This window comes from Patella vulgata, chromosome 1 (assembly GCF_932274485.2).
Source record: "Patella vulgata chromosome 1, xgPatVulg1.2, whole genome shotgun sequence".
NCBI classification, from domain to species: domain Eukaryota; kingdom Metazoa; phylum Mollusca; class Gastropoda; family Patellidae; genus Patella; species Patella vulgata.
In genome coordinates, this window is record NC_065879.2 from 37,084,368 (window position 1) to 37,102,891 (window position 18,524).

General features: G+C 34.9%; 1 protein-coding gene across 1 annotated transcript in view; it reads left to right on the forward strand.

The window, feature by feature from the left end:
* LOC126816149 (transforming growth factor beta receptor type 3) overlaps positions 1 to 18,524 on the forward strand; it is a 74,721-nt gene that overhangs the window by 8,754 nt on the left and 47,443 nt on the right. Inside the window, exons 3-4 of the mRNA XM_050542378.2 lie at positions 14,425 to 14,640; positions 17,482 to 17,603. Of these exons, the coding sequence (XP_050398335.1) occupies positions 14,425 to 14,640; positions 17,482 to 17,603 (338 nt within the window). The remainder of the gene's footprint in view (positions 1 to 14,424; positions 14,641 to 17,481; positions 17,604 to 18,524) is intronic.

Consider the following 18,524-nt stretch of genomic DNA (forward strand, 5'->3'; position numbering starts at 1 on the left):
GTATTTTGTGTACATTGTTACTTCCTTTTCACAGGTAAACTTTTTATGCATATTATATTAAGCATCAGCTGATTCATTTGTGTGATTTATTAAGAAACATGTACCTGTGTGGTACTATCGCAAAATATAATGTACATCTACAGATATTTAACATTTACTGGCACTCCATGAAAGGATTTTTAAAAATTTTGATAAGGATTTAAGTTAACCCAAATCATGGGTCATTGATGATTCAAATTAATGTTTCATAAATAAATTATAAAAACAATAAAGTTAACTTATTATCAACTATTATTTGAACATTGTAAAATGCTGATTGAACAAATATGAATCCGGTATTGCTGTTGATATACCTAAAACCGGTCCGACTATACGTGTACATGTATGTGCCATTCAGTATTGGGTGAATACTGATCAATGGTAATTTGTTTCTCTAAAAACAATCACATTTTTTATTCACATTTGTACAAAGAATTTGTAAATTCAACTCCTATATGGGTGAATGGACAGATTATGAAGAAAACTGTTCTTATAGAAAATGTGTAAATAATGTAAAACAGTCAGTGTATGGTTATTTATTTCCATCCTATTGTCCACCAATTTGTTTGCATTGGTCAGTTGTAGGGTCAGTTTTGCTTGTACATGTATGTACTCCAACTAACCAGTGTAAAATGCTTGCCTAAACTAATTCAACTTCCTCTCATCCTGGCCCTTGTTTGTTTAATGAACTGGTCAGATTTGAACATCGGCCAACATTTTGTTTCCAAAAAGAAAAGAGATTGTAACACATTATGTAAAAAGTTTTCTTTTTTGTTAAAGTGGAGTTGGCCTATTTGCCAACAAATATATACAACCCTGGTACATGTACATGTACATTTGAGTGCCATTAGTTACTTGCTTTTAATGTACATTTTGGACAAGTACAAATAGGTCATATTCCTAATGAAAAGTACAGCACACCTTTATTACATCCTCTGTATCCATAGTGGTGTCGTTCCGTTCTATTCCACTCTGGGCCCATTCACAGGGGAGACACATCGTCAGATTACACATGATAATGTGATTGCTGATATGGGTTAGGCTTTCTGTTAAATTTATTTTGAATTTGACAATGTAAGTAATAAAACAAAAAGCAAGGTTATTTATCTTTCATGTACATGTACATGTTTAATGGTTGTCATTCACTGTGTTAGGTGAATTTAAATTTTCTTCAAAACTTCAAATAGTAAGCCTGTCAACATAACACTTTAATGTCTCAATAAAACATGCAGATCTCTGTATGTGTAAGCTTATCACTACAATTAATAGTTGATGACTGTGAATCCTGGTGAAAAACCACCAACCTTGTTGATTTTAGACTGTATACATTATACATATAATAACCACTTCGAGATGACAGAGAGCGATCATAGCAATTTCTTAATTTATAACAAAAGGGTACATGTAAGACAAAATGTTCATTGATAAGCCAAATACAGTGTACATGTGATCTATGACAGCAATACATGTACATGTATATAATGTCTTGATAAATACAATCAACAAGAAATTAGGACTATTAGTTACCGGAGCTGGAACTGTGTGGATAATATAATAGAAATTACTCACAGATATTGTTTTATTTACATGTACTACTGTTATTTTGTTAAATCTGTGTTGGGTCATTTGTTTGATCATGACAAAATGTCCTTGCCTATTGCCAGCATACATGTAGATTGACTTCTGAGAATTCTGTAAAAAATAACAATTCTTATTAATTAATCTTTATGTCCATGTAATAACAGTCTTGGTTAGTTTTGATATGCTGTTTGTTACAATGTACATATACTTCAACTTTGAATGCAATCCTTCACATTTAAGAAGCGCTTTCGCTCTTGCACCTCCCGGAGCAAATCGTATATTGTTGTCACCCCCGTCCGGCCGGCATCCACAATTGCTTGTGGACGCTCTAGAGGCTAAGGTTAATATCCGATTGACTTTAAATTTATACACAGTGTTTAAGGCCATGAGACGAAGAAGTTTATTGATTTTCACGGATTTCCGATAATTACTGCCAGATTTATGGCCCTTGATCATTTTGAAAAATCTTGTGGACGCTCTAGAGGATAAAGTTATCATCCGATTGACTTAAGATTGATAAACAGAGTTTAAAGTAGCTAAGTCTCTAACTCAATATTCATCCAAAATCTTCAACATTGAAAACACGATTTATTTGTCAAATTAAATCAACATTCATGTTGTGATCTTACCGGAAAAAGATGGGCTTTTGATATCCAATATTTAAGACAAAATAAACATTTTACCATTGGTACACGAATCGTGTACCATAATGCGCTTCGGCCCCAGTTGTATCAAGAGACTCGAGGGACGAGGCTAGACACATTGCACCAAATCAAACAGAGTTTAAAGTAGCCAAGTCTCTAACTCAATATTCATCCAAAATCTTCAACATTGAAAACACGATTTATTTGTCAAATTAAATCAACATTCATGTTGTGATCTTACCGGAAAAAGATGGGCTTTTGATATCCAATATTTAAGACAAAATAAACATTTTACCATTGGTACACGAATCGTGTACCATAATGCGCTTCGGCCCCAGTTGTATCAAGAGACTCGAGGGACGAGGCTAGACACATTGCACCAAATCAAACGGCGTATGTAGACTGGAATAACCAGACGCTAGAAATTTGCACTCGCTTGAGACTGCTGGCTTATTTCGCCGAACATAACTGATTTGAAATTGGAGTAAAAACGGAAACCATTGAATGTACATGTAAGTCAGTTTATATAATGTACATTCATATTACAGTAATATATGCGTTGCGACCCACTTTTGTCAATTTCTAGGTCCCAAATGTTAGCGATTTAGCGCCTTTAAGATCTGGAGGCGAACAAGTATATTGATTTTCAATGAATTTTGATAACTTCAATGTTCAGCTAAATCCATGATGTTAAATGTTTCGTATACTAAACGTTAGCATGGGGCAGAACTAAAAGCCAAACAATTCCTAATGATTTTCGGATAATTACTTAATGTGTTGTTACTCTTAATCAGATTTTAATGTTTCATTACCGACAATAGAAAAAAATATACAATAACTCTTGTTGACTGCTCAGAGGACTTAGCTGCTGTGGGCATATGTTTCATTGCCTGGCAACCTATCTTTACTCTTAATTTCAAATCAGTTATGTTCGGCAAAATACGCCAGAAGTCTCAATCAAATGGCAATCTCTAGCATCTGGTTTTTCCAGTCTACACCGATAGTATTTATTGCACATGCTCACCAGATAAGAATATGACGTCACTGTTTGTTGACATGACTTGTGGAATATGTCTAGCCTTGTTCTTCATATCCTTTGTTACAAATGGAACTGAAACACATTATGGTACACGAATCGGGTACATGTACCAATGGTGAAATGTTTATTTTGTCTTAAATATTTGATATAAGAAGCTCATCTTTTCCCGGTAAGATCACAACATCAATGTTGATTGAAATTGACAAACAATTCATGTTTTCAATGTGGAAGACTTTGGATGATATTGAGTTAGAGACTTTAACCTCGGGGGAATCATTAAATACGCTTGCAAATTAGCTAAATCGCTCTCCTAAATATTGAGATTTATAAACTACTGTACTTGCATGTGTTTGAGTATAGTGACCTACTCCAAGCAATGAGCGTTTCCATGGTAAAACTAGGGCTTTCATAATTATTCACCAAACCTATTGAATGCTAATGTAAGGCTCGTTTTAATTGGATAGAAATCTGAAATTCGCCAATAGAATACGATGTTACTTGACAGCCAAATATGTCGCCGGATGTTGATGGAGAATATCCACGGGAATGACACGTCTAAAAATAACATTACGTTGTTTAAAATGTTTTCATGTACTGCTTGTCCCATTGGCATTGCGTTGATTATCGCTATCAATACATCTGGAGATGGTCAGAACTGTCAAGTATGCAACATTTTTATATTGGAATTACTGGAGGACAAATAATCACAGTGGGGCAAAAATGGGTTTGCAAAATTGAACTGGTCTTTAGTGCAATTTGTGCTCTAATCATACTGACAAAGTGATCAAACTGACGAAAATTCGAGAAAATTTTTGACCTACATGTATGACGTCAGACATTTGATTAACCAATCAGCATTGATGTTACTAGTGGATTACCCACAGTTTCGTGCAAAACACGCCTAAAGCACGCGTAAAGGACTGTTTCATTGGCTAATACCTCACACTATACACAACACGTCAATGATAACAAATAATCTTCTAGATCCTAGTGTAGTCAAGACAAGTAAAACGAAATTTTGAATTATAAAAACGAAACGAAATAGGATCTGTGTTTTAATCAGATTGCATTTTATGGCAACTAAGATTATTGTTGTGAATGAAAACAATGACACTAAGGCTAGTATGTAAACTGTTTTGATTGGTTCGTAGAATCAACCTACGATCAAGGGCAGGTAATTTGAGTTCTTGAAAACCCTAAGGCTATCCATTTTTTATACGCCCACATTGAAATGTGGTCGTATATTGTCGTCGCCCCCGTCCGTCCGTCTGTCCGGCGTCCACAATTGCTTGTGGACGCTCTAGAGGCTAAAGTTAATATCCGATTGACTTTAAATTTATACACAGTGTTTAAGGCCATGAGACGAAGAAGCCTATTGATTTTCAGCGATTTTCGATAATTACTGCCAGAGTTATGGCCCTTGATCACTTCAAAAATTCTTGTGGATGCTCTAGAGGCCAAAGTTAATATCCGATTGACTTTAAATTTATACATAGTGTTTAAGGTCATGAGACGAAGAAGCCTATTGATTTTCAGCAATTTCCGATAATTACTGCCAGAGTTATGGCCCTTGATCACTTCAAAAAATCTTGTGGACACTCTAGAGGCCAAAGTTAATATTCGATTGACTTTAACTTTATACACAGTGTTTAAGCCTTTGGTTTTTATACGCCCACATTGAAATGTGGTCGTATATTGTCGTCGCCCCCGTCCGGCCGTCCGGCGTCCACAATTGCTTGTGGACGCTCTAGAGGCTAAAGTTAATATCCGATTGACTTTAAATTTATATACAGTGTTTAAGGCCATGAGACGAAGAAGCCTATTGATTTTCAGCGATTTCCGATAATTACTGCCAGAGTTATGGCCCTTGATCACTTCAAAAAATCTTGTGGACGCTCTAGAGGCCAAAGTTAATATCCGATTGACTTTAAATTTATACACAGTGTTTAAGGTCATGAGACGAAGAAGCCTATTGATTTTCAACGATTTCCGATAATTACTGCCAGAGTTATGGCCCTTGATCACTTCAAAAAATCTTGTGGACACTCTAGAGGCCAAAGTTAATATTCGATTGATCTTTAATTTATACACAGTGTTTAAGGTCATGAGACGAAGAAGCTTTGGTTTTTATACGCCCACATTGAAATGTGGTCGTACATTGTCGTCGCCCCCGTCCGTCCGTCGTCCACAATTGCTTGTGGACGCTCTAAAGGCTAAAGTTAATATCCGATTGACTTTAAATTTATACACAGTGTTTAAGGTCATGAGACGAAGAAGCCTATTGATTTTCAACGATTTCCGATAATTACTGCCAGAGTTATGGCCCTTGATCACTTCAAAAAATCTTGTGGACACTCTAGAGGCCAAAGTTAATATTCGATTGATCTTTAATTTATACACAGTGTTTAAGGTCATAAGACGAAGAAGCTTTGGTTTTTATACGCCCACATTGAAATGTGGTCGTACATTGTCGTCGCCCCCGTCCGTCCGTCGTCCACAATTGCTTGTGGACGCTCTAAAGGCTAAAGTTAATATCCGATTGACTTTAAATTTATATACAGTGTTTAAGGCCATGAGACGAAGAAGCCTATTGATTTTCAGCGATTTCCGATAATTACTGCCAGAGTTATGGCTCTTGATCACTTCAAAAAATCTTGTGGACGCTCTAGAGGCCAAAGTTAATATCCGATTGACTTCAGATTGATACACAGAGTTTAAGATCTTGATGCGAACAAGTATATTGATTTTCAATGAATTTTTATGACTTGGAACAGCTAAATCCATGATACAGTATTAAAAGTTTTGTATACAAAACGTTAGCATGGGGCAGAACTTTATAAAAATCAAACAAATTCTAATGGTTTTCTGAGTTGTTGCTCTAATCAGATTTTAGTGTATTATAAATGTTCCATTACCGAAAAAAGTAAAAATATGCGACAACTCTTGTTGACTGCCCGGACGATTTAGCTGCTGTGGGCGTATGTTTCGTTGCCTGGCAACCTATCTTTAGCTATTTCATGATAATTACTGCCAAAGTTATGGCCCTTGATTTTCAATGATTTCCAGTCTAAAGGCTAAAGTTATCATCCGTTTGACTTAAGATTAATACACAGAGTTTAAGATCTTGAGACGAACAAGTATATTGATTTTCAATGAATTTTTATGACTTGAACAGCTAAATTCATGATATTAAAAGTTTTGTATACAAAACACTAGCATGGGGCAGAACTTTATAAAAAACAAACATATTCTAATGGTTTTCTGATAATTACTTCATGAGTTGTTGCTCTTAATCAGATTTTAGTGTATTATACACTACAGTGCTGGAGTTTGGGACTATAATCGCGGAAAAACACTCTATTTCACGATGGAATCTTGGAGAATCGCTAGCGAAACAGCAGCTAGCCAAATCACCGCGAAATAGGGTGTTTCGCGGTGAATTATGGTGTTTCGCGGTGAAACACGGTGAATCGCTTGAGTGCCGATATCATCCCGATGTAAGCATGTTGATGAAAAATGTTATTTATTTAAGTTGAATACAAGATATGTTAACTGTTGGCGAGGCAGCTACGGTCATATTTATAACACACTGTACATGTATAACGTGGTGCCACAATGTACGTGTATGCAAACAATGAATAACTTATAATTTTTTAAACGTATCATTTCATCTTATTGGCTGCTATCAAATCCAAACTTTAAATTATATTCGATGAGATTTTACACATAACTTCATTACTCGCAGCTTCAGTTAATCTAAATCAACCATTCATAAATCACAGTGCCATACATGTAAATCACTCCGCAATGCGGTTAACCGTACGTCACGTGGTCAGAAACGTGCGAAAACATGAGATGTTGGGTTCGACACGGGGACTATTACGCTGTGTTACTTGGCGAAAAGTATTTAGCAAATCTTGATTGTCACCGGTATATGATAATAATGTATTATGACGTATTAAAATAATATGGGTGGGAGGGGGTACACTGCAAAAGTCACAAAAGTGACAAATAGAACTTGCAACGGGAGTCGAAAGCGCTTTCAAATCAGACATAAAAAGTTCGTACTTACCGCAAAAATGAAATGAACGCGACACAAGTCTCCGATGTCAGAGAATATTAGTAAAGTATAACCGCTATCAAATCCACACAAAAATCCAAGGCACTCATTTTATTTTAGAAAAGAATAACTGTGGGCTCGATAGAAGAGCCTATTCCTTATGAACCCCAAACCAATGGTAACTGTCAACTTGTATGTTGTTATTTTCCTGCAGATTTGTTTGAATAACAGAAATGTCCCGTGTTATCAAAGATCAAAGAATAAAATCGCACATAGCCAATCTTTGTTGTTTTCATGCGAATTCAATTAATCTAAAAGGGGCTCCGGCGCAATTTAAGGAATTATTTTTGACCCAATATTAACCATCGCCAATTTTTTAAATCATGGGATAAAGTCAATTAACAAACAATACGGGTCTACTTTATTACAAAAACATTGGTGAACTTACCATTTTGTCTAAAATCATAACGCTAATCAACAAACAATACTATTGTTCTTTATTACAAAAACATCGGTGAACTATATTGTTTTTGTACATATTGTATTTATTTGTGTACTATATGTTATACCTGATGAGTCTTTGGCTTAAATGAATAAAGAATTTGAACTCGAACTAATCGCTGTCAGGATGGCGAGCCAAGCTAGTTGATTATTAGGTAAGTAAAACAATATAAACAACCAATGAGTAAAACTGATCTATTCTAATCAATTAAATAATATACAAGTCAAGTACCGGTATTACCTTAACCGTGGACGGGTTTGCTTGTGGACGGGTTAATGGACACTCAACTTACAAATATTAAATCATCGCCGTATTGGCACTGACTGACGGCACTTCGTGCACGGACTGTTGAATTCTCGTTTAATTTATTGTGTTAATTTCACTATTGTTTAAAATGTAAACAAAATCTTATCTCGAGTACGTAGTACCGTATATCGAGCTAGTCTAGTAAGTAGTAGGCTAGGTTAATCCAGACTAAGACGAAAGTCCTTTTATTGTATTAATAACATTGGCTTCTGGTAGACTCGATTGTCATCTAAGGGATTACATTTTCTTTACGCGGTCTATTTATAGAACAGTAAAACGATTGTAAATATTGGCGCGATAAAAATTTAGTTATAAGTCCAAGCTATTGTTGATAGAAAATAATAATGATTTACGTGTATCATAGATAATATTAAGTAACAATAGAATGAAAATACTGTTTGTTGTTTTTCGAGTTTTAGGCCATTATTACTTATTTTATGCATATTTTTGGTATGAACTTTTTTGGACCAGTAAAATCTCATTCGGTCCAGTAATAGTTGGAATAATACCTGCCCAAATGCCAGTAAAAAAAATATCATTTCGCATGGACTGCAGGGTACATGTATATGCAGTAAGAAATCGACAAGTTGGACGTACAAAAGAATGGAATCATTTAGAAAGTGTACTCAAAATAAGTAAATCATAACGGGGTGAAGACGAGAATTAACACACTCGTGGATATTGTATAAATATATGAGGCGCATGTAATGTACACGTATGTGTGTGTAAAATGGCTTTATTCAATATCTGCTCCCACTGAAATGAATTGGGTGACATAAAGTAGATGTATATTGTCACAGCGGATATTATTCGCCGAGTAAAACAGCGTAAGAACATACATGTAGTCCCAATCTTTTGGCGCGTTTCTGACCACGTAACATACCGTTAAGCGACCCGCAGAGTGATTTACTGTACGTGCTGTATGGATGATTGATTTAGATTAATCGAAGCTGCGAGTAATAAAGTAATGTGTAAAAGCTCATCGTATATAATTTAAAGTTTGGATTTGATAGCAGCCCCAAATTGACGGATTACATCTAAGTTATAAACGAAGATGAATTGATATGTTTAAAAAATTGTAAGTTGTTCATAGTTTGCATACATTTTGGCCGGCGTTATGTATGTATAAAGTGCGTTGGGGAAAAAATCCTAACCGATACAGAATGCCGGTAAATGTCTTCCCGAGATTACCTAACTTATTTGTTATTCAAACCTGCCTGTACATTATACATGTACACGTTTCCCGGGAGCATTACTATATTACAACTCCTTTAATTTATTATAGACAATATTAGTTCGACCCTAGCTTAAGGTAGGCTCGCGAATTCCTTGCGGGAAGCACGGCAAAACACGATGTATTCTTATCGAAACACGGTGAATTCCTAGAGAAACATAGCGAATTCCTAGAGAAACATGGTGAATTCCTAGCAAATCTTAGAGAAAAATCGCCGCGGAATCAAGCGAAATTTCACCGTGAAATCTAAGAGAATTCCGAGAGTTTTTTTTCACCGCGTCGCGGCGATTCGGTCCCAAAAATTTGGGAGGAACTGTAAATGTTTCATTACCGAAAAAAGTAAGAATATGCTACAACTCTTGTTGACTGCCCGGACAATTTAGCTGCTGTGGGCGTATGTTTGTTGCCTGGCAACCTATCTTTATCTGATTTTGATGAAACTTGAAATATATGTTTATAACCCAACGATCTTGGTTCCTTTATATATATTGGACAATAACTTCTGGTATATGGCCCCTAATTGAACGAAAAAATCATGTTTTTAGTGTGTGGTCCCTAAAGAGGTCACAATAGTTATCCGATTTTAAATTTTTTTATAAATATTTCACCGTTGCACTAGTATGATGGTTGAGTTTGAATTTTGTGAAAATCAGACCGAAACTGCCAGACAAAATGGCAACTCCCTGTATGTAATATCAAAGTTGTGGACCATCTAGAAGTCACAATTTTTATCCAATTTTGATGAAACTTAAAACATGTGTTTATATCCCAAAGATCTCAGTTCCTTTCGATATTTGCGCATATCCATGTGGGCGTATCTTGCCTGGCAATCACTGGTTGCCTTACTCACTGAGTCACTGTGGCTCACTAATAACCTGTACGGTACATGTACATGTACATGATGTGCCGGTGGCTCCTGTAATACTGTATTATATACTACTTATTGCATGTTAACCCTTTCACTGCGTATACCCGGTAGTACCGGGTATTATAAAATGTCGGTAAAATGCCCGTACCCGGTATTACCGTGTACTCAGTAAAGCCCTCGCTAAAATTAGTACCGTAACTGCAAGTGCCATCTATTGTATTTTCTATACACTAGAACATATTTCCACGTGTTTCAAAGCGGCAAACCGTAAAATGGCGGAGTGCATTGTGACAACGTAGACGATGCACTCTCGACGAAGTCGTGAATGACGTCTTGCTGACCAACATGTGGACAATTTCGAGGCGGGTGATACACATAATTCGTTTCCAGTTACTTGATAATGATAGTAGTCAGGACAGTGATTGGTATTATGAAGTGTGTGATTTGTTGCGCGACGTTCCGCCCATGGCTAGCTATGTCTCCCGTGCATGATGAACAAGCCCAATGTGAACACGCTAGCCCTGTGTCTGCAGTAGATTCTGACAATAATTCTGATGTTTATAATAATGCTGGCCTGCTGGATCGTAAAATACGTAGGTAATTCCTGATTCCCGAACGTGTAGATCTATTGACTGACTATATTGATAATGATATAGGACTTGGGGATGAAAGTGAAAGTGAAAGTAAAATCAAGGTATTGCAATCCGCACGTGGTCATGGCAGCGGGAGACGTGATGCGCGTGTTCGCGGCGGCATTGCTCATGGCTGCTATTGATATTTTTGTTCATTTTATATATCTTTATCAAAATCCAGTAAAAAAAACAATATCTTTTAAGTATTTCATGGAGAAAAATTCGTTTTCGTGTTAGCTTTAGTGTGAAATGAGAAATCCAAAATGGCCGCCATGACGTCACGTGACTACATTATTATGCAAATTTCCAAAATTCTATTTTTTCCTCTTAGCCCAACCTCATGCCCATCCCAACAGACAAAAAGATTTTTCATAAAAGCTTCCATAAGTACTGCTTGGCATTCAGTTCCAACCTCCCTTTTTTCCTCAAAAAAGGGTCTAGCACAGGCAGTGGATTTACGTCTAGCATTGAAAGGGTTAAAATGTGCAGGTTGTGAAAAGAACTTTCCTTGAAGCATTTTCAAACCTGTTTTTCGTAACAAATATACTTTTCTATATGTACATGTAAAATGTACATGCCATTTACATGCATGTTTTCTAATCAATGCATATGTATTTATTAAGATGATGACCCGAGTAAATATATATACATGTTTATATATATATATCTTTTAAGTTTAAACTGGCTACATATACATGTAAATACCCTAAAGATTCACCAGTACTTGTAAATGAAGGTCTATTGTAAGCAATGAAAGCTTTATTCATCCAGTAATTTAGTGTTTGGGTTCACTCAAACTTATTTTATTAACAAGGCTGACAAGAAAAAAAATGAAGTCAGAAAGTCAATAAACTTACATGTACATGTATTTCCATTGAGTGACAATGAACTTAATACATGTTTAAACTCAAGTATGTGTACAGAAATTTTGAAATGGGGGTGTAGACCTTGGAAATAGATGTATTTCACTGGTATACTGTAACTTAAAATAAATATTGTAATTTGACAAAAAAAGGAGCTCACCCTTAAACCCAACCCCAATTCTTCTCATGTTGTCATGATAATTGATATTCTTCTAATCTTCTTGATAGCAAGTCTGAAAAAAATATATGACAACTATATACATGTAACTTCCTATACCTGTTATCTTCCTAGTCTATATTTATATTATCAACATCAAATTTAAACCTGCAGTAAAAGTATTTTGGAAGAAAAGATCATTTTCATTGGTGAGGCCTTGATTTATTGCTTGGCTTGCTTTCTTAGTGGCATTCCATTCATTTCCTAACCTCATAGTATGAGAGGAGAGTAGGCTGTACTAGCAAACATGTTTATAAGAAATGGGATATTATATACTGTTCAAGGTCAACACAATATAAAAACTCTATGATTATTATTCATCATTCATCATATATTACATTAGATGTAGTCACGTTTCTTAATACTATAGAATTATGAAATGTGCATGTAGTTATACTTTTCAGTTTTTTGGGTTACAGTAATTAATATTGCAGGATATGGTCGTGTGATATCTTACACACTACACATGAGTGACATGACAACATTTGATATACATGTTCTAAAGATCTAGCCTTTGTTTATTCACACTTCTATTAGTTTTTAATGTCCACTTGCACAGATGGTGATATCGCAGACAAGTTGTCTTATTTTTATTATGTTATACATGTATTTTTCATTTATCAATTACATGTACCAGTGTCAGAAAGAAATTTACATCTTATTTTCTGATGTTGTTTTAAGCATACATGTAGATGTATTTTATTACCTGTACTGTACTTTAGAGAACATATGTATGTGTACTTTAAAGCAATGTACTTTTACATTTCTCTGACATTATTAAATGTAACCTTAACATAACTCACTCTCAGGAATCAGGCTAGGAAAGAATGTTTTCATCTGTCTTGTGATTATTGTAGATTTCCACTTAATTTATTGGACCCGACTTTATTTTAAAGAGGGGATATTAGTGTATTTTAATTAAGAAAACTTATTGTACATTTAATTACCGAAAATGCAAGCATTTTGCACCACATTTGCTTCAGTCCTTGAAAACAAAGTATAATGAATCTTATAAGGTCTATTTTCGAATGGATTAACAGATATATCTCAAATTGTGCACACAATCTAATTTGAACACACCTAGTAGAACAAAGCATGGTTTTAGCAATATTATTATCAATCTGTATTTTCTCAAATCATGTACAGTCTTTGAACAGTGTAAAAACATACTATGGCCATTTACAGCTTACTGTATCCAAAAACGTCCCATATGATCTCAGATATGATCTCAAATAAATGTGTGAAAAAAACAGAAATTAAATCAGTTGGCTACCAAAATAGTGTCTGTTCACATTCAACGATGGTTATTTGAAAGTGCTTTATATTATGAAGGTTAAACTGTCAAAATTTCTAATTGATATACATACATTTAACAATTAGTTAGTAGGATGCCATGGTGGATCAGTGGGTAAGATGTTGGCTCGCTAACCTGGAGGTCCTCTGTTTGATCCCTGTATTGGCCAAGAAAGTTCATTGCGATTTTCCAGTATGGTTCCATGTTGTCAGTGGTGCAGGACTGAGAGCCAGACAAGGACAGCAGTCTAGTTGTTCAGATGGAACGAAAAATATTCATTCGAATGGGACAAAAAACTGATGTCTCGTGTACACATATTGCCGTGCAAGTAAAAGATCACTTGGCAGTTGGAATTCGATATAACAATAGGCTGTAGTGCCGCTGTCCGGACAAAAATTCCATCCTAGCAAGCACACTGTATGGCGGGCATATGTCCATCTTCGGTAGCTCAGTCGGAGCAGAAAAGTAGGACGTTAAATCCCATATTGCCGTGCAAGTAAAAGATCACTTGGCAGTTGGAATTCGATAGAACAATAGGCTGTAGCGCCGCTGTCCGGACAAAAATTCCATCATAGCAAGCACACTGTATGGCGGGCATATGTCCCATTTCGTTTCTATTCTTGGGCCCCTGGAAATGTACACAAATGGGTAGCAACTAGCAAGGCATATAATAATGTACTATTATAATGTATTATAATCATAATGTAGGATTAAAGGTTGGTTAATGACTGCAAGTTGTTCAGACAAGTGTAAGCTCCTTTTACCCTAAATTGAGAGAGCTAGATACATGTTATGGGCGACAAAGTTGTTGAAAAACACTTCTGTGAATGCCTGTTAAATGGTGCAGTTTAATGCACTTAATAATGATTTACATGTAAAAATGTTGTATCAATTTCATGATGATTTGTGTTGAATTTGGCTTGTAATTTGAGCATTTTTGGTGAAGGATTTTGTTTTGGGTGGACCAGTCTGAAATTGATATGTAAATTATTCCACCATATTATTGAAATACATGTAATAACCCATTTTTACTCACATTCTGTAAAATGTCTGCAATTGCATTGAAATATTTTGGAATAGTTAATTTAGTTCCATGTACATGTATACATGTATTATCATTTTTCGTATTTCTTTTTATGTTACAGAACCCAAAAAGAAACCCAAATGTGAAATTACCACCCCTTACAACTCTGCTTATATATCGGCTTATCTGAGACATTTTACAGCGGGAAGAGGTTGCAGCACGAACAATACCTCTCCAAGTAAACAAGCTGTACATGTGGTTAATCTGAATGTAAAACAACAACTAGCTGATGGAAAACGAAGTAAAATTCATCTCCGGATTGAACCCCTTACTACAGGTATAGTAGAATTACTTGGACATTCATTTTTGGGTTTTTTTTTTTTTTTTTTTTTTTTTTACTTTATGGTTTTAATTGTCTACATTATTTTTTCTAAGAATAATTTAGACTTATTGAAAAGAGAAATTGCCAGTGTTTTAAACTACAGTAGTTGGCGGTGGTTACAAAACCCACCCCATTGAGCCTTCATAGATGGCAAATATTATTATTACATGTACACCTGTATCGAGTGGTTGAATCCACCACACCTCAGTTATTCCAGCTGTAGGTAGTATCTCACTGAACTGATGGTTAGTGCCCTGTAAAATTATTGGAGCTTGAAAACCATTTGATAATAATTATGTGACAAGCTGCATTGTAAACCTAAAAGAGTTTTGTGCATGGTACATGTATTGCATTACCTACAGTCTACAGAATAATAGTCTTTAAAATCAACAATTTTTGTCTCTGAGTCTTTGGTTGTCGTATGTCAAAGGTAAATGCACTGGGGGCACGGTATTAAACTCATTATTGTAGATTTATACATTGAGTTATTTGATAGAGAGATAGAGAGAGACAAATGGGGTTTTATGTCCACTTGACACAAACTAGGTCATTTTGGGATTAACATGGTTCAATTTTATTTCAATAATTTGCTTAAGTGTAGGGGGTTTTTAGCAGTGGGAGGAAACTGGAGGACCTGAAGAAAACCCAAGAGGTTGGACAGGCGACCCTACTCCTTGAAATGTACAACCAGGGAATTATTTGATAGACGACTGGTAAAAGTTCGCTTTATGTGAAATTCTACATGTATTAATATTTTACTCAATTAAGTCCCTTTGTTAGTTTAAATATATTTTATGGCATCAGGTCCCTTTGTTACTTTAAACAAATTTTATTGCATCTTTGTTACTGGGTACACATGTACATGTATATGATAAGAAAAAAAAATTGATTAGCAACTATTGGATGTTTAAGAAATTGATTAGCAGTTCCTCTTTGTTGAATAGCAAATAAGTTAATTTTTATGATATTATATTGAATGATCTCTAAAGGCGATAATTTCTACCGATATTCAACTAATGTTTATGTGGGATAACCACGAATTGTTTTATGTTATGTGTAGTATACTGTGTTCTGAATATTCAATTCCCTTACAGTATTCCAATTTATGTCTATAATATTCTTTCAATATTAGATGTTTTTGTAATACGATAGAATGAAAGCGTACCAACCTGTAGGCTACCTTCTTCAAATTTACGCCAGTAATATTTCTCCAACATTATGTGTCTTCATTTACACGGCAGAAAATGAAAGCAAAATGTCTGTGATAAGAAAAGTTTGTGATATCGAAACCTTGTTTATCTTCATTAAAAAACGGTATTTACATCGTAGCATCGACAAGGGTATGCAAAAAAAAATCATTGTTGCCATTTTGTTGTTATCCGCCCACGTTACTTCTTTTCTCGCCAAAATGAACCACATGCCATTTGAGTCGCGAATTAGGTTGTTAAACGAATAAAAATTAGACTGGCGTACATACAAATGTAGCTAATAACAGTGCGCTCTTTCGGATGGATTTATTTTTTCGTATGATTATAGTCTATGGAATATTTTGTTGTTAGTGAATGGAAAACGTTTAAAATTTTGTGTGATGGCAAATGGTATGCCAGATGGAAACACATGGTCAATTCTTACGGAGGGAAATGGCTACGGATAAAAATTATTGGTTTGTCAATAATTATCAAGCTTGTACTATTTACGGAATTATTAAATTTAACGTTTATACTAAATACTTACTTAGGTCATGAACTGAATGACTGTTAAAAGGTTAGCTTACAACTAGTTTATTGACTAATACTTTTAATCTTGTCGACCAAAATCAATGTGATTAAAATATCACCTTTAGTAAACATTTTTTCACACTCAATTCGGAACAAGAAACTTGACCAAAGATTCCTTTAAATTTGATATCTTTCTGCTAATCAAATTAATAATTGATTCGCATCTACGTTGTTTTTGTTTACCAAACTGTGATACGATACCGCTTATCATATTCTCTGCTTTGTATCTTAAAGATACTTTCCCACAAAAGTATTTATTGGGTGGTTATTTTCAATAAAAGTATGGCAGTTTTGGTATATACACATATGGAAAGTGGAGACACCCAATCTTTCTAGAAAAATACTGGATTCCTTGAAAAACACACATGGAGCATGCACAGGACAAAAATGAGAGAGTGTCTGGCAATTAAGGGATATCTGCTCAAGTGACATCAAGGGTTGCATGCAGAGATTGTCTGCTCTCACAGCATTAGGGAGCACTTGATGTATATATTGATAAACTTGATAGTGAGTGGACTAGGGAAAAGTTTCTGAGATAAAAACAACGGAAAAAGATGTGGCGCAGTGGATAATCCGAGAATTTAATTAGGCTTCAATATTTACATGTATGATAAATGGACTGCAATTAAAGACAGCATTGAATTTTATTTGCAGTAATTCTCCACCGGCTTCGCCCCTGTTGTTACATGTAGTTACTGCGACAGCCAGGTCATGTGACACAAACTTGACTTCTATTAATCAATTTTTTATAGCTCGGGGTATTTCTTCATGAGTACAATGTTTTGAGATGGATTTGAAGCAAAATGTTGATAGATTAATTAGTTTGAATATGTTTTTAGTCCAAATATATCAAATCGCCCAGTTTGTATGTGGGAGGGGTGTCTTTGCATGTAAGTCTCTTTGTTAGTTAGGTTAAACATATTTTATCAGACTCTTAAATATACACAAATGTACATGCCTTGTAAAATTTGTTGGGGCCCGTATGGGACATGTTTAATGCTTGTTTAATTTATTGCAGAATTGAATGGTTACAATTACTATGGACGACCACTTGTATTTGTGTTGATTTCGAACAAGCCTGTGAAATGGAAGGTAGAATTTGCAGATATTGGATCAGCCAAAATAAAACACTTGTTTGTGGTAAGTTGTCTATAACAAATTCCATAAGAGATATTTACTTATGAACCTTTACAAGGGCTTTATTTAATTCATAGTCTACATACCTAAATAAAACAATACAACAAAGAATCTACATTTCACATTTCAAACAAAATTTAAAATAAAAGTTCATGTATAATAACCTACAGTACAAGATCAAAAAAAGAGTTCAGTACATTTAAGGAGCTATTCTTTGGCACCTTTTAATGGACACAAATGGGTCGCAACACATATAATATAAATGTATATAAACTGATTTACATTCAATCGTTTCTGTTTTACTGTAATTTCTAATCAGTTATGTTCGTCGATATATATGCGAAGAGTTCAAGTCTTAGGCATCTTGTTATTCTAGTCTACACCAGTAGTATTCTCCTGTGGAATATGTTTAGCCCATTCATCGAGTCACTTCATTACAAATGGCACCTGAAATCATTCTGGCATTCATTTTGTCTTAAATATTGGATATCTTTTCACGGTAAGATAACATCAATGTTCATTTAAATTGACCAATAAGGTGTGTTTGCAATGTGGAAGGCTGTGAATGATATTAAGTTAAAGACTTGCTTTCTTTAATATTGGGTTGTAAATATGTGGAAGTAGGTGTCACACATAAACATAATGATATTTATAGTCTCTTAACCTTTGTAAAAGGATATTATATACATTTTGTTTTTATGCCAATATCTTTTGCTATAAACAGCCAACATATAAAACAATATTATCTAAAAACTGAAAGTAATTACAGGACCACTTTGATTTTGGCAAAAAAGTGTTAATCTGATGTATAATTGAAATGTGGTCATACATGTACATACATTGTACTTGATTGCTATCTCCCCAGCATCTTGGTCCACCGTCCACGATTTCTTGTGGACGTTCTAGAATCCATAGTTATTATCC